We start from the raw sequence: 20,964 nt of genomic DNA, 5'->3' as shown, positions 1-20,964 counted from the left end.
TCATTTGGGAAAGGGCTGTTAACACTCCTGAAGGCCTTTGTATTTCTATTAACATGGACTATCAAATAGTGAGAAGTATATTTCAGTTCTCCTCACAGCTCCAAGGATTACAGGTGCAGAACTGGAACAGGGATGAACATTCAACATGAATAAGCTGCTACCAACAGAGCTTTCAAGTCTCTTCAAGAGAATTTGGTAATTTGCAGCTAAAACATCTAAGCTCTCAAGGTCTTTGGCTCGAAAAGCTGTATGACCTTAACTGAAAACCAGGCATTGGCTGAGTGAACAAAGTTCTGCAGGAACAGATCAGGAATAAAGGAAAGTTCACTCTTTTTGCCCTCTTCAGCTTGTGGTTCAGTTCACTGTCCAGAACAGGCACCTTTGGGAGCCTGACTTGAAGTCTTATTTCTCATGTCATGATCTCTTCTGCTGGAAAGAATGAACTCCATTGACACTGCCACAGCCACCTGTGGTGTCAGAAAGTGAACCGAGACACAACCAAATTCATCTTAAGTGTGAATACCCTATTAATAGCTAAAACCAACTTAGTTTCTAGGGAGTAAGGCTGGATTCAAGGCTACAGAACTGAAAAACCACTGGGAGCTGCCCTCAGGCTTCTCACTCAGGAACAAAGTGCTAATAGCATGTCTGCAAGGACAACCTGTGCTTTCTGAAAGGCAAGATAATTACATACACTTCCAACACTGTGCTATTAATCAAAGGTAAAATAAGTTATCTGCAGAGCAAACTGATGAAGTGCTTTCTGAATACAGTTACTGGCTGCTACCATCAAGTTTCAGAGACTTAAAGGTAAGAAAACCCCCTTCATTTTGCTGCAGCCACAGAAGTTGTTACCTACATGGTTTCTGTCCGGAGACAGCAATAATATTCTAAGGCTTTTCACATTAGAGCTTCGGTCTAAGAGATCTACTGCTTTATCCAGGTCATCTTGGTTTTTCAATGGAATAGAGAGCTGCAAAATAAAGAACACGGAAAAAGTCATTAGAAAAGACAGGGAAAAATAAACCTACAACGGGCATTTAAATAAACATTGGGAAAAAATCAGACTATAAGATAGCATTCTGATGGCTCAATTATTCCATTACAATGAAAGGTCTTCCTGTCCTTTTCAACAAGGTTTTTACTCCATACCAGAGAAATGGCTGACCCATTCCTTACAGGAACTGACCATCCACACCAATATTAACTGCTACCTGAGTTTACTGTCTGCAAAGAACAAGCAAGAGAACATTGTCTCCCAATACTTACAAATCCAGACCTACAGATCAAATGAGAACTGGGTTTCAGATAGCGACTGGTGTGAAGAAGAAAAGCTTTTAAAGAAGGTATCAAAGAAGGATTTAAAGCTTATTCAGACCCCACGGAATTATTCTCAGACACCCTCTATCCCATTCTACAGCGCACTCACATCTTGCAATGTGAATGTTGTCAACACTGAAAAACCCCTTTCCTTTTTGTCCAGCTCCTACTGGTGAATAGGGTTTGGCATCTTTCTCAGTGGGAGGGCACCACCACAACAATAAGAAACATGGAAAAGCCTGGGTGTCCAGCGTGAGAAAGCCAACAAAACACTTTAGATGATTAACATGGACAACCCAGCTCCTCAGAGACAAATGCTACTCCCCACAGCACTTTCTTTTCCCACTGACAGTGCCCACCCCCCCTTCACCTCATACCAAGGAGGTCCCCTGCTCTCTAACACCCCTTGTTCCTCTGATGGCTGGGCAATAAGCAGCAAGTGTTGCAGCCAGCAGGAGGCAAGTGTGTTACAAAAGGCTGGTCAGCAGTCAAGCACCACAAAACACTGCCTCTGCTATTGAGCTGCTGAAGAAATGACTCTGGGACTGCCCGCAGTCCTCAGACTGGACCTATATTGGCCTGCAATAGCTGCTTTCAACAGTCAAAATACTCCAAATACCTTGGTTTTACTTCCCACAGAGAGTCTCACAAGAAATACAGTAGAAGGAAGCAAAATGATGATGCTCACAGAACACACACATCACTGTGATGTGCTGTCCGTATCAGCAGGTTTCCCTCCAGAGCACTGATTCCATTATGCTCGGTATTAGAGGGAAGAACTGAAAGTTAAATTTAAGGCTAAAGAATTTGGGATGGGAAAAGGAGGTGTCATCCAGAGAGGGTGATACATGCTCTGAGCATTGATACCAACGCTCTGTACCTCATTGTTCATGTAGTGGAGGTCCAGTGGCTGCCCAAAGGCTGTTTTCACTTTCTGTTGCACGTCTTCGTAGCGCACAGGACGGACAAATGGGATAATTCTGGAATGAAAGAGATATTCCTGACATTGCAATCAAATTAAGATGGCTGAGCCATGAAAGACACATTTAAGTGTTCTCCTTCCACCCTCAAGCAGGTACTGACCCTTTCTAACTTGAGTAGCTATGCATCATTTTGACAAGGAATTCTTGAGCTCTGGCCCATTTCCAAGTGGTTTGCCAAAACGCAATATTCAAGTGAAGGTATCAAACAGAGTGAATGCCTTTATCCCTGGATAGAAAAGGATCTATGAACAAATGTGTTTTACATAACAGGATATGGATCTCCTATGCACTTTGGCTTAAAGAATACTGCCTCCGGCACAAAACACAAATACATTCACTGAGAGCTGAATTCAGAGTTGCAGAAGGCCCAAAAGAACAAAACAAGTGTTTGCTCTAAGCAGTGCAGTACCCAAACTCAAAAGGGGTTCCCCCAAACCCTCCAAGACGGCTCCCAGTTGGAAGGTTTCAACATTCCCCCAGCAAAGTTAGTCCTGAACTCCTGCGGGAAGCATCAGCAGGAGGACGCGAAGGAATCTGAAACCCCCCTTTCCCAAGGTGCTTATTGTTTTGCCAGGAGTAAAATATCCTGGGTCAAGACTGGAGGATTCAAATGTGAACTACACTTGACAACCCAGTATTGCAACAAGCCAAGGACATCTACTGCTCAGAAACCCAGTTTTCACCTCTCTGCTGCACAAGGCCCAGATGGTTGCTTGTTCTTGCCTTCAGGCTCCTGCAACCAGACTTCTCACCATCTGCTTCCACGGGCCATAAGGCCACACTGTGTCTCCACTATGGGCAGCTTGAACAAACAGCTCTGGGACACAGCTGACAGCCCTCATCCTTCTGCAAGCTATTAGAAAACTTTGATAGCTGCTTACCTCTCTGCTGCAACTCACATTATACCATAGAATGGTTTGGGTTGAAGGGACCTTAAAGCTCATCCAGTTCCAACCCCTGCCACGGGCAGGGACCCCTTCCACCGGAGCAGCTTGCTCCAAGCCCCTGTGTCCAACCTGGCCTTGAACACTGCCAGGGATGGGGCAGCCACAGCTTCTCTGGGCACCCTGGGCCAGTGCCTCAGCACCCTCACAGGGAAGAGCTTCTGCCTAAGAGCTCAGCTCAGTCTCCCCTGTTCTGGCAGGTTCAAGCCATTCCCCTTGGCCTGTCCCTACAGGCCCTTGTCCCAAGCCCCTCTCCAGGTTTCCTGCAGCTCCTTTAGGCACTGGAGCTGCTCTCAGGTCTCCCCTTCAGGAGCCTTCTCTTCTCCAGGCTGCCCCAGCCCAGCTCTCTCAGCCTGGCTCCAGAGCAGAGCTGCTCCAGCCCTCGCAGCAGCTCCATGGCCTCCTCTGGCCTCGCTCCAGCAGCTCCACGTCCCTCTTGTGCTGCTGCCCCAGAGCTGGATCAGGACTGCAGGGGGGGTCTCCCCAGAGCACAGCAGAGGGGCAGGATCCCCTCCCTGAGCTGCTGCTCACGCTCTGGGGGTGCAGCCCAGGACACAGCGGGCATCCTGGTCTCAAGCACACACTGAAGCTGGGTCATGGGGAGATTCTCATTGACCAACACCCCCAACTCCTTCTCCCCGAACCTGACAGAACTCTGCTTTGGCATAGCTGAAGTCCTGCCACAAAAAGCTTTATTATTAGCACTGCTCAACAATTTTACCATCAGGCAGAAACAGGAAGACCTGAATGGACCACAGAAACTCAAGACCCATCTCACTCCCAAGGGCAACTCTTGGAGCTCAGTGAAACCCCAGATCACCTTTGGGGAAGCTCACACAAGTTCATGCTTTGGATAGATGGCTCAGTTGCCAAGATGTCCATCAGCCTGCTTTGCCAGCACTGGGTATCCTTTCCCAAGGTGCAGCTTTTGTTTTAAATAGCTCCAGTGTTCACTGGCTTCCTCAGCCCCTTCCCAGGAAGGGCTCATCTTGCTCCCAGACCTGCAACATTTAGCTCTTTAGAAAGAATTGTCCTAGTTAAAAAGCAGCCCACAATAACATTTCCAACATATTACCAAGAAACCCATCCATGAAATTACACAGCTCTGGCCCCATACAAACGTAATTTAGCTCTCAGTTGAACTGAAGGCCCTTATAAAGGCTTCCATTCTACACTCAATGCATTCAAAAGCAGCGCTGTTCTCAGGTGCCACAACCTCTATTAGTTTAAAAACCCTCTGTGCACTCTTCTAACGCAAAATCACGGACTGCAGGGTTTAAGGAGCCCATTCCTGCCTGACCACCTTAAATATTTGTGGTTAGATCTGGCAGCGCCTCTGAAACCAAGCACACACATTCTCAGTGCAAGCTCGCTGTCTGTAACTGCATACCACTTTGGGAATGGGGAATGCAGGCGAGGGTCACTGCATAATTAGACTAGCACACAATCAACCTTTTCATTTTAATGTTCCTTCAGAAAAAAGCCCACCCTTTCTTTTCCCTCTGTGCCATCTGAAAAGCACTCAGGCAGAAGACAGGCAAGATGACAGCACTGCGGTGACAAGATTTTGCTTTCGAGTTCCCTTGGTAGGTAGCACAAAAAGTTGTGATGCATCACACACTGCTTTGCTGTAGTAATAGAATGGTTTGGGTTGGAAGAGACCTTAAGATCATCCAGTTCCAACCCCACACTAAACCATATCACCCAAGACTCTGTCCAACCTGGCTTTGAACGCTGCCAGGGATGGAGCATTCACAACTTCCTTGGGCAACCCATTCCAGTGCCTCAGCACCCTTCTTCCTTATATACAACCTGAACTTTCCCTGTTTCAGTTTGAACCCATCACCCCTTGTCCTATCACTACAGTCCCTGATGAAGAGTCCATCCCCAGTATCCTTGTAGCCCCCTTCAGACACTGGAAGCTGCTCTGAGGTCTCCACGCAGCTTCTCTTCTCCAGGCTGAGCAGCCCCAGTGTTCTCAGCCTGGCTCCATACGGGAGCTGCTCCAGCCCTTGATCATCCTTGTGGCCTCCTCTGGACTTGCTCCAACAGCTCCATGTCCTTCTCCTGCTGAGGACCCCAGAACTGCACACAGTGCTGCAAGTGGGGTCTCACACGGGCAGAGCAGAGCGGCAGAATCCCCTCCCTCGACCTGCTGCTCACACTCCTTTCAATGCAGCCCAGCACACGGGTGGTTTCTGGGCTGAAGCGCACACTGAAGCCAGCTCATGTTCAATTTGTCATCAACCAACACCCCCAAGTCCTTCTCTGCAGGGCACACAATGCCTTTGATACAGGAGAGTGCTGACAAGATCTGGCTGACAAAGGCAGCAGCACCTTCCAACTATGGTTGCTTTGAAAATTTCTCCTTGAGCACCAAAATCCAAAGGGTTTTTTTGGAGACAGAATTCACCACCTGAGACTTTGGTGACTGAAACAGTTCAATGATAGAGGAAAACTTTACAACTTATTCTCACTGCCTGCTTTGCCAACAAAAAACTACCTAAATTTGACAAAGAAGGATACCTGAGGAGGAGCTTAAGCAGCTCCGGCAGTGACCTTTGATAGCAATGGGCTATGAGAATCACTACATACAACCTGCACTGTTGTACTATCAACATTAAATTGGCATTTACTGTGGAGTGTGACCTACTTCGATGTTGCAAGTAGTATCTGGGATGGCAGAAACCAAAGGATTCCCATAGGATGTCTGTGAAGAGCAGCACATAAGAAGAAATAACCTTCCCTTGGTGTATGTGTTGCTCAGCTGCAGCAGGACAGTGATAGTGAGAGGGCATCAGGAAGTGAGAAACTAGAAAAGAATGCCACTAATTTGATCAGTTTCATTTGGCTTTAATTAAATGGAACCAAAAGGGAACATATCTGAAATAAGGCTATCAGCTTTTTAATGTTACTGCTATTCACGTTTGTGAGTATGTGGAAATAAATCAAAGCACTGTGTGACACACCAAGTTGTGTATGGCCTGTTTGCTATCAGAATCATAGAATAGTCAGGGTTGGAAAGGAACTTAAGATCATCCAGTTCCAACCCCCCTGCCATGGGCAGGGACATCCCACACTAAACCATGCCACCCAAGGCTCTGTCCAACCTGGCCTTGAACACCGCCAGGGATGGAGCATTCACAACCTCCCTGGGCAACCCATTCCAGTGCCTCAGCACCCTCACAGTAAAGAATTTCTTCCTTATTGCCTTTAGTGTGTGTTTTCCACACAGGAACAAGGAAAATGGAGCCAAAACCAGACTGAACCTACATTACTGATGACTAAATTATTCTACAAGGCAAAGGATCAGAGTAGTGAAGGCAGACTCACCGTCTTTCCCCGTTGTGCTCAAACTTGATCCTTACATCGTTCTGCAGGAGAAAGAACAAAAGGTTAGTTCACAATGCACATATAATAGCACCCAAATGGATTAGAATACGATCTTAAGGCCAAAACACAAAGCAGGTCAGTTTGTGATAGCTGGTGGCATCACCTCCTCAAAGGGCTAACCAAGACACAACACGTCTGATAACTCTCTCCATGGAAACAGGCTGCGGACAAGTGGCTGACACCATGAGGAATGGAGAAATTACCAAAGGAGAAAGAGAAAGAAAGGAGTAAAATGAGCCTGGAGAAGAGAAAGCTTCTTAAGGGAAGACCTTAGAGCAGCTCCCATTGCCTAAAAGGGCCGGCATCAGAGACTGCAGTGATAAGACAAAGGCGAATGAGTTTAGACTTAAACAGGGGAACATCAGGCTGGATATAACGAAGTTCTTCCCTGTGAGGGTGCTGAGGCCCTGGCATAGGCTGCCCAAAGAAGTGGCAAACGCTCTATCCTTGGCAGTGTTCAAGGCCAGGTTGGATGGGGCTTGGGGCAACCTGCTCTAGTGGAAGGTGTCCCTGCCTGTGGCAGGGGGGTGGAACTGGATGAGCTTAAGTTCCCTTCCAACCCAAACCATTCTATGACTCTATGCTAAAACTAAGCCATAATTTGAATTAAACAGAGGAACTATAGGGAAACCTAATCTATCTTTTATACTGCATGGCAAAAATTAGAACTAGATTTCAACTCTGTATTCATCTGAACTGAAGCCAATTTTCTCTTTGCATTCTCAAAGGAACCATGTTTTCTTCTATGGGAAAAAAGAGAGAGATCCAGGGAACGTGCTGCATTCTTTATTCTTAAAACACAGATTGAATCTCTGCTTTTGCAGAAATGCAGCCCCCGAAACTCCAAACTCTGAAGTTACAAAGAAGTTAACTATTGAAGTGCAAAGGGGTCATCATCCGTATCTGCCAGCTGGTTATAAGCACTGACCATGCAACCTGCGCCCTTCACTCCAAAGATGCTCTGTGGCACGGAAGAGCCAAAGCTCTGAACTATCAACTCTGGAGATCGAAGTTCAAATCCCAATTTAGGTCACAAAGATAAAAATAAAAGGGCAAAAAAGCTGCTCTGATACGACTCCATCATTCCTCCTGCACAATTTATGTGATTGCAATAGATTAAGCCATCTGTGAAAGCCGCAGACAATAGGCAATCATACATCGAGGAACTTCAAAAAAACGGGGCCAGGAAATGCTCTTTAGCTGGAGGAAGTATCTGGCAGGCCCAGTGGTCAAGAATGCAGTTCAAAGGGACCCATGCAATCACCACGAGTACACGGTATTCCTGCAGCAGCACCCTGGCTACAGCACTGAGCACGACAAATGAGCTTCCCCATTAGAGCAACGCTCAGCTGCAGGAGATGTACACAGAGGTTTAGCAGACTTCTCCAATGTGGGAAGAGAAAGAGAACTACTTTTAACTGAATAGTAAAGATAAAAATGCAACAGACAGCATAAGAATAAAGAACTCTAAAAAAAGCCCATCAACCAGCCACCGATGGAACAGTTGTTTCTAGCACACAAAGGATGGAGGAATGATCCCTTTATATTCAGATTTGCAGGAAATCAAGCCTCTCTGGAAACCTTTCTTCAACACAAGGTACCTAAGGAAACTGAAGTACCTTTCTCAACTCCACTGCATGCTTTCAACGCTGTAATCTGTAACAAAGGGAAGGGGGAATACGGCATCTCTCTCCTATGTTTCTTCTGAAAGGATCAGACATTGGCCATTCGTGTCTAAGGAAAGGTATTCAAAGTGATCTTGGCTTTTACATTTCAGAAGGAACTTGGAGGAGTTAAACATCAAGTGCTTTTGGTGTCCTTTGAAAGCAGTGAACCTACCACCTGTACAAGCCATTTTTTAAAGCAACTCACATAAGCTATCCTAAGAGACGGAGTGAAAAAGCAAACCCAAGTTTAGTATTTTGGCATTGCAGTTCTGTGGTGCTGCATCATAGCTAATGATCACAGACTTTGATCTGAGACATCACTGAATTTATGTTTCAAAGTGATTTGGAAAGGATTTTGTACTCCTCCATCTATGGATTTGTCCGGCACATTCAAGGAAATCCCAGCTCTCAGCTGAACAAGGAGATTATGAGCAGACAAAGCATAAGGAAGAGACAGACATGAACTCTAAAGCCTGCTCCAAAAAGCTTAAGCCTGTAATAAGAATAAACCTGGGAAGAGTTACTTTACTGATATAGGCAACTTCTCCTGTTAACTAACGTTAGTCTAACTGCCAGGAACTTGATTTAACTCACCCAGTAAGGGACAAACAAGTCTTGACTGAAATTGTTGCTTTTGCACTGAAGTGTTTCACTCAGATGACACGCAGCATATACTGACAGAGCAATACTATTCTGTCCTTTCTTGCTACCAGAAAGCCAGTGCAACAGTTTTCTCTACAAAAAGAGTCTCTAGCAATGTTGAATGAACTTAGAGAGACTTTAAAGCCCTGACCCTGCACTTACTACCTTGGAAAAAGTGTTTCTTTTGGAAAAATGGACTTTACATCCCCATACCCAAATAAATGAATTTCATTCCTGTCCTCATGTGACATATGATGGGTAACTCCAGCGAATCTTCCCCATTAAAGACACTGCCCCTGTTTATCCACCTGCAAATAGCAGTTTCCTTTTTCACTCCAGGTTTAGTACAGTTCCACTAGAGCCAGTCCTTTCGGACAATCCTTTTCATTGTTCTTCTTGGATCAACTTCAGTTGAATGACCTTTTACCAGGATCTTCATTCTGCATTCACATGCAGCCCGAGTCATGTGAAGATGAGACCAGCATTAGCTCATTATCCAACTGACTGCTTTCTGCAGCTTTAACCTGCAATGACTTCCTTTTGCATCAGAAATGGAAATCCTCGATTCCTTTTCATCATGAAGCTTTTCAATTCCCTGCTTTGAATTGAAGTATTACTTTCACTACAATGAAAAGTGCATCATACTGCTACATCATGGCAGAATGAGGAAAGAAAAGCTTTCCTGGCCTTCCACACTTGCTTAAATGAACTCCATAAAGGTCACTGCACACAACTTCCAAACATGCTCCTCAAAATTGCTAATATTGAAGTGGAAACCACTTTTCTTACCGGGATTTTCTTTTCTTCCACTGCAGAGGCACACTGGGTGGTGATTGCAGGGCAGCCAAGGACAGGGGGACTGCTGGCATTGTGTTTCTTCTTTAACAGAAGGCATCAAAAAGAAAATGGCAAATATGATCACGGAACAAGAAAATCACTTGGAAAACCTTTTAGCTAATCTCCACAGACCAAACCCCATCAAAAACATGGGTGGGGGTGAAAGGCAGAATATAAAGTAAAGAGCTACCAAGTTGGCAAGATGGCCAGAGCAAGAACAGGCAGCTAATCCACTGGTGATGCCCTGGCTGGCAAAACCCACAACAGACAGGCAACAGACCCACTCTTAAACTACTCTGTCCCTTCCACCTCCACGTGATGATTTTGAGGACTCACCAAGCGGCTTCTTACCTGTTTGTTGGAGTGAGCAGTGTCTTTGTTCTTCATGGTATCATACCCAGTCAGTCTGTTCCGTCGGCTCATCTGGAGTGCTGCCAGGTCCTTCATGATGGATTTCAAGGCCTCTTGTTCATCTGTGATGCACAAGAATTTTATTAATAAGTAAGTATCAACTATAACACATCTGCACTTGTTTCCTGCTGGCTCATAGAAAGACAATCCTTTTCAGGATACAAATACACTGGAATTTCATTTAGTCATTCAAAGTCCAAACTTAACCTCATATCATGAAGTAGTAAACAGACAGATGACATTTAAGTCACTTGTCCAATGTCACAAAGGGATGTGGTCATAGTAAGGGTTAGAATAAATCTTCCCAACCCCTAGTTCTGTTCTGACAGCTTCACAACCAGCAGCACAACTTGGACACGTGTTAGATCATCAGAGGGCATTTCGGAAGAGCGAACTGATGTTCTTCTGCCAAGGAAAACCTATGGAGAATCTGTTCTTTCTGATTTTATATCCTCTTAATGCAGAATTCTTGCTTCCTAATGGAATAAACCACAGCCAGGAGAGAGGAAAATGAGAATCTAGACAAAGTCATCTTCGAATATCCCTGAACACAAACCCACTTGCAGTGGTTTCCCCAACGCATTCTTCTCTGCCCCCAAAATAAGCTGATGGAACAAAGCTCAGATCATTTCATGAGACTTCCACACCTACTGAACAGACCCGAATTGCAGAGCATTAAGAACACTGTCTGCTGGCAGGGCAGCAGGTTCAGTTCAAGGCTTCTTGCAAAGGCAGGACAACAAAAACCACACACTAAGATTTTTCTTAGACATCCTACCAACTGCAAATGACTTTCCAAAGCTCAGATTCCGGATGTAACCAATTTAAAGTGTTCTTCCAAGTGGCTAAAAGCTACTGAAAAGAATCTTTTGGTTTTGCAACCACAACAATCCTAAATTCCTAATTCTACCTAAAAGGTAGAAGAAGTTGACACGTGAGGTTTGGATCAGAATACGACTGATACCAGTGTAATACCAGCATAACACAGCACATCCGCTGTGATCGCTCAGGACCTGCTGTTGGCATACACATAGAATCCCAGACTGGTTTGAGTTGAAGGGACCTTAAAGCTCATCCAGCTCCAACCCCTGCCATGGCAGGGACCCCTTCCACTGGAGCAGCTTGCTCCAAGCCCCTGTGTCCAACCTGGCCTTGAACACTGCCAGGGATGGGGCAGCCACAGCTTCTCTGGGCACCCTGGGCCAGTGCCTCAGCACCCTCACAGGGCAGAGCTTCTGCCTAAGAGCTCAGCTCAGTCTCCCCTCGGGCAGGTTCAAGCCATTCCCCTTGGCCTGTCCCTACAGGCCCTTGTCCCAAGCCCCTCTCCAGGTTTCCTGCAGCCCCTTTAGGCACTGGAGCTGCTCTCAGGTCTCCCCTTCAGGAGCCTTCTCTTCTCCAGGCTGCCCCAGCCCAGCTCTCTCAGCCTGGCTCCAGAGCAGAGCTGCTCCAGCCCTCGCAGCATCTCCATGGCCTCCTCTGCACTCGCTCCATCAGCTCCACGTCCCTCTTGTGCTCCTGCCCCAGAGCTGGACACAGTGCTCACTGGATTCCTGGGCTTGTGTCTCACATATCAAGCCTCAACAGGTTTCAGGGATAAAGCATTCTTTCCTTACATCCAGTTAAATTATTCCTGATACTGAAGCATAATTTAGGCATGAAATTGGAAGCAGTGATTAGATCAGCTCCGAGTATGCTCAGAAGAATAATTGGGAGTGAAGGTTACCAAAATTTAGCAGCAAAAAGGGGGGCAAATACACCTATTTGTAAGGGGCATCATCTAAAACTTCAGTCAGAACTGAAGTTCACAACTGATAGTTTCTGCTTTAGCATCCTGAGAGTACCAAACACTAGAGCAGAGCTACTTCCACTACGGACTTCACCATGTGCTACCAGAAACATCATGCCTATTCCAAATAACAGAGGGGAACGGAAAGAGTCTCCCAATGCCTTTGCAGGTGTTAATTAGAGTAAAACTCTACAAAGAGAAAGTTGAGCAGAGAAAAGAAAGTTACTTCAAACGATTAAGAAGCAAAATCAAAACCCACCAAAGCTCTGCTGTCCAAGTCAAGCCAAAGGAGACAATAACTACATTGTGGCAGTGGGGAAGAGAGCTCTCCTTGGAATTCCAACGGCATGGAGAAGAAGCGAGGGGTGTAAGTAACACAACCAAAGCAAGAGGTTGCTGTTTGAGAAGCACATCAGCCAAAGGAAATAATTGCTGGGATCTATCTCAGCACTAAGTAACCCCTTGTGGGTCGAAAATGGGAAACCAGGGTTGTGAATGAAGTGAAAGTTCCAGGTAACCAACAGCACAACCTTCTTCTTTGTTTCCAACTTTCTATTGGAATGCTTAACATTTTACCTTGCTGGAGTGGTTCCAACTGACTTAGTCTTTAATCTTCTTGGATATTAAGCATAGCTGTGGAGTTACCCAGCAGACAGAGACAAGAAAACCATGGCCTGGCATATCCCTGGAGTGCCTACCACCCAAAACACACTGCGAAGAGCTGGGATACAAGTTTTCCACTACAGTGCAGTTTGGGTTTGGCCAGATACCAGGAGGATGAAGAAGAGCTTGTCTTGGCAGAGTTCCTTTGGGCAAGAAGCAAAACGGCTCTGAAAGCAGCGTATAACTAAGCACTCCTGACAAGAAATCAAGTTAATCACAGAATATGGGTAAGAATTCACATCTAAACAGTACTGGAACATCACACAGGAATAAAGATCAGCGTCTGCAACACAATGGTTGGCTACACATGCTGGATCCCAAAGCCTGGACACTTGCAGCCCAGAAAGCCATCCGTGTCCTGGGCTGCATCGTCTCCCCTCTGGCAGGTTCAAGCCATTCCCCTTGGCCTGTCCCTACAGGCCCTTGTCCCAAGCCCCTCTCCAGGTTTCCTGCAGCCCCTTTAGGCACTGGAGCTGCTCTAAGGTCTCCCCTTCAGGAGCCTTCTCTTCTCCAGGCTGCCCCAGCCCAGCTCTCTCAGCCTGGCTCCAGAGCAGAGCTGCTCCAGCCCTCTGTGGCCTTCTCTTAGCATATTTATTATAATTTATGATACACTAAGACATGAAACTCTTTAGGGCAGCACCTGAGGAGCATCTAAACCCCAGCCAGGGCACTGCCAGTTCTGCATCTCACCCTCTGTGAACTCAGATTCCTCTGCAGACAAGTGCTGATGCTGATACCTGATGTGTGTCCATGCAAAGAGGCGCGTATGGCACTATTAGAGGCTGGTGGAACAGTTTCAGGTGAATTTGAGTCTTACGTGGTTATACCTGTTATAAGAGTCTCACACTGAGCTAGTGGCTCTCTGGCACTGAAACACACCTTCTGCAATTCAACCCTGTGGTGGTGAGATAGGAAATGATGGAGTATTTAGCTTATAAAAACATAAAAGAAAGGTCAAATATTGATCTGAGCTTGTGCAGGGAAAGAAAACACTTCCAGTTAGGACAGTGCTGTGATGGATTGAATGTTGAGAAGCACAAGCACTGTATTTCCATCAAAACAGAGGATTTCCATAGGATGCCTTTAAAGCAGCACGTGCACCAGCATCCCATTAATCACACAATGCAAAAGCCCTCCCAGCTGAAAGCCCAGCAACTCCTGCAGTGCACTGAGAACCCCTGTTTCCCTTGGTCTCCAGTAGGTCTGGGAAACACAGCTCTGCTTTGTGCGGGAGAGATGTTGTCCAGGAAATGCTTTTCATGTTTGAAAAACTACACTCCAAGATCTTTATAACATCGATACAAGGGAACTGCTACTCACAGAGAAAGCTGCTCCTCTGCATAGAGCTAATACCTGGTTTATACCAGGTCTGAGCAAGCCAGTGTATCTGCTGTGGCAGAGACAGAAACAGCTCCGAAATCACAGAGTAAAAGCATCTTCACATGGGTGAAAGCAGGAAGTCAGGGCACCCCTTTAATGCAGGATGCTCTTTTAGACAGCAGGATCATAGAAGACACAGAATCACAATGATCTGGGTTGGAAAGGACATGATGCCACACTGGTTTACATGAAAGACATGAGCAAGTGTGTGTGTTCTCTCCTACCCCAACAGTGAAGTTGATGGTGCAGGTGATCAGCAGGGCCAGGGCCAAGGAGGAAATCCCTCAAGAGAGGCACATAAACCTTCAAGCTCTGAAATAAAAGCCTTGGAAAAGGTTTCACTTGGAGTGGCCAGTTTCAGTGGTCACAAAGCACTGTTCTCATCCATCATTAGGAAATCACAAGTGAGCTGGTTTGTGGACTTCAAAGAAAAAGCGGAGCTTCTACATCGTCTGTATTTGGGGCTCCTCTCCTCAGCCCCAAACTAAACAGAAAGGCTGGGATTTAAGCTGCTCCTAACCTGGAGGCTGAGCCCTGCTTCCCGTGTCACTGCTGCTGTGAAGCCGGGAGCTCAGCTCTGGGTGCATGTGAGAGCCAAGGGAAGGAAGTGACACAGGCAGGAAAAGAGCGCGGATCGAGGGAATGACTCCGGGCCTGCTGCACAGCGAGCGCCGCGCTCCCCTCCGCTGCCCATAGAGATGGATTTCTTGGACTCAGAAGCAAGCGGCTGTGCTTTAAATGCTGCCAAAGGAGCTCTCTGTAGGGAAATAAACCTCAATCACAAGCCCTGCAGCAAAGGGACAGGGAACTGCTCCCAGTAACCCAGAGCTGCACCAAAGGAGTGATGACAAACTGCAATGGCAAGATCCCGCTGCTGCCCATCCCGGGGGGCTCTCAGCCCAGCCGATGGAAAACAAGATGGGAGAGAAGCCAAGTGCAATCCAGCCTCTTATCCAGTATCATTCATCTACCTGATCACAATGCTTAATGAATTCAGACCTTTCCTAGCAGGAGTCATGTGCTTGCAGCTGGAAAACACTTCCACGGAAATCCAGCCTCTTCCTTCTCAACTATACTGAGCTTCTGTACCATGTGGTTGCTTTAGAGGAGACGCAGACCCAACACTTTCCAAGGGAGAAGCCTCCTGATGGATCTGGATGTACTTGTTGCACTTGCAAACACAAAGGAGATGAAGTTGGTGGACTTTTGCTTTGAGCAACCCCATGTTTTATGGATTGACAGAATAAGAACTACAGACACAGACTGACTAAGGAAGGCCAGTCTCTGAAAGCTGGGAAGAAACACTGAAGTTGTAACCCACAAAGCCACGCAGCTCTACTTAGGACAGCAGTAGTAACTCCCTCGCCAACATACAAACAGGAGTAAGTCCTGCTTTAGAGCAATTATATTCTTCATTCTAGTACATGAAACCCCTCTTTAAACGAAAAAGGGATCCAGATAACTCAAAAAGCCCTCCCCAAGCAGTTCTTTATGTGGGGTATACAGGCCAACAGAGTTAATCCCTCCATTCACTCACGGCAACATCTGATAGCAACGTTTTAGTCCTGAAACAGGGCTCCTCTGACTCCTTTGCTTGCTTTTATGCATTACTGATTGGGTTAAATGAGGTAAATGAGAACTCAAAGGCAACCTCATGGAGAAACCCCCTGTTCTGACACTCTCAAGCTGCCATTAACACCGCAGTAAAACTTCCCTCTATTCAGTTTAGGCACATAAATTCCTGTCCCCGATGCTGGAGGTGCAAAACCCCCTTCACCCCCCACCCTGCCCCACGGATGTCCCATGACTCCGGCCGGCTGCAGTGCCGGTGTGAGGCTCCCCGCGCCCCCTGGCACCACACGGGGGGCACGATACCCACAGCGAGCGGCCTCCGCCACTGCGCTCCGCAGCCACCCGCGGCCCCGGAGCCACCGCCGCCACCGGGCCCGTCCCCACGGCCCCGCCGAAGGCCGCATCCCGACGGACGATCCAAGGCCGCGGTATCGCCCCCTGCCACCCTGGGCCTGGCCCGCTGCCCCCCGCCGCGGTGCGGCCCGCCCTCCTCCTCCGCAGGCCCGTGAGGCGGCCGCGGGCCCCCCTCCCCGCCCCTCAGCCCTACCGCGGCTCTCACCCATGTCGGCGGGCGGCGGGCCCGCTGCCGGCGAGCGGCGGCGGCGCGCTGAGGTGCGGGGCTGTCACCGCCGCGGCTCCATGGCGGCCGGGCCGAAGGGGAGGGCTCAGAGCGGCCGCCACATTCCCAGGCCCGCGCCGCCGCCGCCTGCTTCCGGCGGCCGCGCTCCCTCCGGGGGCCGCCGCGGCGGCGGAGCGGGGTGTGCGGGGCGGGGGCTCGGGCGGTCCCGGTCGCTCCCCGCCGCCGCCGCCGCAGGGCGCCCGGGCCGCGAGCAAAACAAACCGCTCGGCCGCCGCGCACCCGCCGCAGCCTGCCAATCACAGGGGCCGACCCGCCACCGCCCGCCAATCCGCGCCAACGAGACACGCCACCCGGCCAATGGGCGTGCGAGCAGCCGCGACGCCCGCCGCGACGCCCGCCAATGACAGGGGCCCGTTTCGATCGCGGGTTAGCCCCGCCCCCTCGCCTGCCAATAGGCGGGGGCAGCCCAGAGCCGGCCCTCAGTGTGCTGCCAATCAAAGTGACGGCTGGGTCCTAGAGCCCGCCCGGGTCCTAGAGCCCGCCCGGGTCCTAGAGCCCGCCCGGGTCCTAGAGCCCGCCTGCATAGAGGGCGTCCTCTCCTGCGAGCATCCAGGAACCAGCATCATCCGCGCCCATCACCCGCAACAGGGCACATCCCACCGCCTCGTCCTTCCCTACCTGTTCTCAAACATCAGCGTCCTGTGCAGCCCAAAACCAGGTCTCCCCTAAGCCACTGTTCTGGGTGGACAAAGTCGCCTAGAGGAGGAAATGGACCCTGCGCACACTGACCCCGTTGTTTTGCTCTCCTAAGTAGAGCTTAATTGTTGCTTTAAAACCAATTTGTTTTCTTTAAGAGGGGGAAAGAACTAACCAAACCCCAATCAAAACCCAAACCCCAAGAGTGTTAAAAAGCCTAAAAGACACTGAAGGCAGGAGGAGTCTTTTGGTTTCAAAAGTAAAGAGTGAGACAATAACCTAGAGCATCACTCAGCATCCATGGCGAGAGATGTTACCTCTACCAGCTCCTCTAATAAAAGATCCTGTTGCCACCACAGGTCCCCCACTGTATGAGGTTGTTACAGCACATTTGCTGCCAAAGGGACAGCAACAGTCTGGTTTCTCATAGAGAAGCACAGCCCTTCTTCCCTGGTGTTGCAATAGGCACCCTGCTGCTGGGAAACCCACCTCCAGCAGATGTTTTAGCAGCTGCTTTTCAATCTGGCAACCAGATTAAAACTTAGGGGTTTTTTTAAAACCAGATTAAAATTTAGGTTTTAAGTGGGTTTTGCTCATGGTTAATGCAGCAGCAATGGCAAAAAGGTTACATCAATTGGGTAAGGCACACAAAGAAGAAACTAGATTGGAAATGGCTCAAAAGGGTGGGCAAGTGTGGGAATCCAAAACCCACAGAGCAGGAGGAAGTTGGGACTTGGCCAAAGCATGACAACACTATCTGTGATCTCATTGAGTAGATAGGACAATAACAAGATCTCACAGTGTCATAGTAGGTAGTCACAAAGATGTGTAATGCAATGCTTGGATCAAAGGATGTGGTCTCTCTACAGCAAGCAGCTGTGGACACAGCCAACAATTGAACACTGAAGGTGGCCTGCTTCGAGCAGAGGGTTGGACTAGATGACCTCCAGAGATTCCAGCTTGAAATTCCCAAACCAGACTGATGCTGATAGGGTTTTGACTTTGGCTTCTCTCTTTCAAATTCTGGCTTATTGCTCTGATGCTAGAAAAGTATGTCCAGCTTTCCTGCGTATTCAATCCCATTTTTGTGGCCAGTTTACAGCCAGTTGTTTTCATGCCAAGATTATCCTTTTACTTAAATAATCCTTTCTTCTTCTCTGGTATTTTCTCTTTAAGTACATCAAGACAATCACATCATTGTAATGCACAAGTAATTCACTCTCTCTTCATAATCGGAGAATCCCAGACTGGTTTGGGTTGAAGGGATCTTAAAGCTCATCAAGTTCCAGCCCCCTGCCACAGGCAGGGGCACTTTCCGCTAGAGCAGGTTTCCCCCCAGTTCCAATCTGAATTCCCCTCTCTTGTATGACAGCACACAGAGCTGCTCTTGGACCGACTTTTCTCCATGCTTTTTCCCAGCTTCACGGTGGCACATCACCATCCTTTATCAACTACTAAATCCCAGCGTCTTTTCCTCACTCATTTCCAAGATGCAGGAAAACTCTCAGCATCCTTCACAGTTTTCTTCTTCTGGCTAAAATCACAGCCTTGCACTTTCTGCTGCTACATCTCATCTCTTATTTCTCACTCTTCAAAGGCATCGATCCTCTAAGTTATTCCACTTCTGTTCAGCACCACATTTAATTATCACACTCGCTTTTTGTGCCAAGGTCATTAGAAAAAGGCTTTAAGTGAGATTACTCGTGGGACCAGAACTGGAGGAACTCGGTATTAATTCCCTGCTGCACCAGCCCTGATGTCAAAACACTCCATTGTCACCTCGCCAGCTGGGATTTTTGCCTGTCTTCCAGTTTGCACATACCATCCTCAGCTGAAGTCCTGCTGAACGAGACTGACTGCACTCCCCTTGTCTAGAAGCTTGGTTTAGGTAAGCCCAAAAGGTGTCAGACAGCTTGTGACAGTGAGCAGGAGCTCCCAGCAGATGGAAGGATGACAGCCACGCTGGTAAAACATGTTCTTTCCATCTCCAACTGCCCAGGGTGTCTGGATTGCACTGAAGCTTTTTGCCTCTCCTTTGTCAAACTGAAAATAGAATGATTTATTCTTAACAGTTCATTGCTTCACCCACCTATCAAACCTCATCACGGAATGGGTTGGGTTGGAAGGGACGTTAAAGCTCATCCAGCTCCAACCCCTGCCACGGGCAGGGACCCCTTCCACTGGAGCAGCTTGCTCCAAGCCCCTGTGTCCAACCTGGCCTTGAACACTGCCAGGGATGGGGCAGCCACAGCTTCTCTGGGCACCCTGGGCCAGCGCCTCAGCACCCTCACAGGGAAGAGCTTCTGCCTTATCTCCAACCTGAACTTCCCCTGTTTCAGTTTGAACCCATCACCCCTTGTCCTATCGCTCTAGGCCCTGATGAAGAGTCCCTCTGCAGCATCCTTGTAGCCCCCTTCAGATACTGGAAGCTGCTCTGAGGTCTCCACGCAGCTTCTCTTCTCCAGGCTGAACAGCCCCAATGTTCTCAGCCTGGCTCCATACAGGAGCTGCTCAAGCCCCTGCTCATCCTCATGGCCTCCTCTGGACTTGCTCCAACAGCTCCATGGCCCTCTTATGCTGAGGACCCCAGAACTGCACACAGTGCTGCAAGTGGGGTCTCACATGGGCAGAGTGGAGATGTCTCAATGTCTAAACCTGCCTTTTTTACACGCCAGTTTGTGGTTCTATTGCCCTTTCACACACATTATCACAACACTACCTACATTAAGCCTTTTGGGTACCACTGTGGACCCTTCTTGCCTTTTATTCCCCTGACAAGCTGATACACCTTTCCTGAACTGGAATTAAAGTACCTACCACAAGAGATGCCCCTATTTGGTGTAAGTTGAGGAAAACAGGAAAAAGCAATTCAAGTAGGCCTTTATTGTCTACTTGATGCTGCTCATTTTGTGCATCAAAGTGATGTGAATCAGGTTTTACCCAGAACGTTCCAGTACAAACTGATAACGCTGTGGGTTTCCACCCCCATTGCCCACATCCTTTCACAGCTGCAGCTTTGCAGAAGAGAAGCTTCATTCCTGTCAACAGCAACAATAACTCTTCACTTGAAGCTCTTCAGGTTGTTTGAGGCCATTTAACATCAAACCCACCTCTCCAGGAGCTCCTGCATTTCTATAGTCAGTCCATTTGGTTTAAGGGAACTTTTATAGCGGCCCATCACACAGCATGAAAAGGAAATGTAATCCCTATGTCAGGGATTTAAAGGGCATTGCACAGAGAGCCAGTGACTTGTTCAAAGCTACAAAGGAAGTCTGCAATAGGATTTAACTCCTTGCATCTTTGCCCAGTCTCTTTATCACCTTATTTTCTCTTTGGGAAGTGTTTCCATGTCCGCAGTGTACCTGTGTGACTCAATGAGCCTCTCCTTGCTATCAGATGTACTATTTCTTCTTTCCTTCCTGTGGCCCTTTTTGTTTAGGTAGACACATCCTTCCTGGGGAGCTGAGCAGTCTCCACGCTGCGCCTTGTCCCATACCAAGACTTCCTTATTCTACATCTCAGGCTCCACAGCCAGAAACACTGAACAGGAGCAGTGAGAAGAGCTAATAAATTGAAGGAGAGGAGGAGGAGAAACCTGTAAATCTTCAAAGGATGATGAAAGGGTTGTGCACTCCTTGCTGCAGATCTGAGGGAAGAGTAATCTCGGCCATTTCAGGCAGTTCTGATGCTGCTGATGCTTTCTTCTTGTGCTCTCAGCTTTGAAAGCAAAGTTAATGGGAACCCAACATCATTATCCAACTGCAGGGCAGGATGGCAGGAGATACATTGGCCAAACCTTACCTCACCTCCAGCAGCATCCATCAACCATGGGAAGCTCCTTAGAGCCTGCCTAGAGCACCTTTGCCCAGCCTCTGAAGAGCAGCTGCAATACCTGTCCTGTTCCTTGTCCTGTTCCACTGCTCCTGTCCTGCTGCTGAGAGCACTCCAGTAGAGGGGGCTCAGAAACTGGTTAAGAACCAGGAGCCGTTCTGCTGGTGGAATGGGCAAAGCTAAAGAGAAGGAAGAGCAGGAAGGATGTTAGAGATGTTACACGCTTTCAGATCATTCCTTCCTTCTGAGCTGGCAGCCT

General features: G+C 48.1%; 1 protein-coding gene across 3 annotated transcripts in view; it reads right to left on the bottom strand.

Annotated features, from left to right (window-relative positions):
- Positions 1-16,450, bottom strand: part of MAP3K3 (mitogen-activated protein kinase kinase kinase 3) — a 33,784-nt gene extending 17,334 nt beyond the window's left edge. For 2 of the 3 annotated variants that reach the window (XM_080633228.1, XM_080633230.1), the window contains exons 1-6: positions 16,158-16,450; positions 10,138-10,259; positions 9,739-9,828; positions 6,581-6,621; positions 2,201-2,300; positions 860-973 (exon numbers count right to left, since the gene is read on the bottom strand). In XM_080633228.1, the coding sequence (XP_080489354.1) occupies positions 860-973; positions 2,201-2,300; positions 6,581-6,621; positions 9,739-9,828; positions 10,138-10,259; positions 16,158-16,161 (471 nt within the window). In that variant the 5' untranslated portion in view covers positions 16,162-16,450. The remainder of the gene's footprint in view (positions 1-859; positions 974-2,200; positions 2,301-6,580; positions 6,622-9,738; positions 9,829-10,137; positions 10,260-16,157) is intronic. The other variant, XM_080633229.1, reaches the window with a different exon arrangement.
- Positions 16,451-20,964: the final 4,514 nt, after the last annotated feature.

The sequence above is a fragment of the Psittacula echo genome, assembly GCF_963264785.1.
Source record: "Psittacula echo genome assembly, chromosome: 23".
Classification (NCBI taxonomy): Eukaryota; Metazoa; Chordata; class Aves; order Psittaciformes; family Psittacidae; genus Psittacula; species Psittacula echo.
Note: the sequence above shows the minus strand (reverse complement) of the source record. Positions and strands in the feature narration are given on the sequence as shown.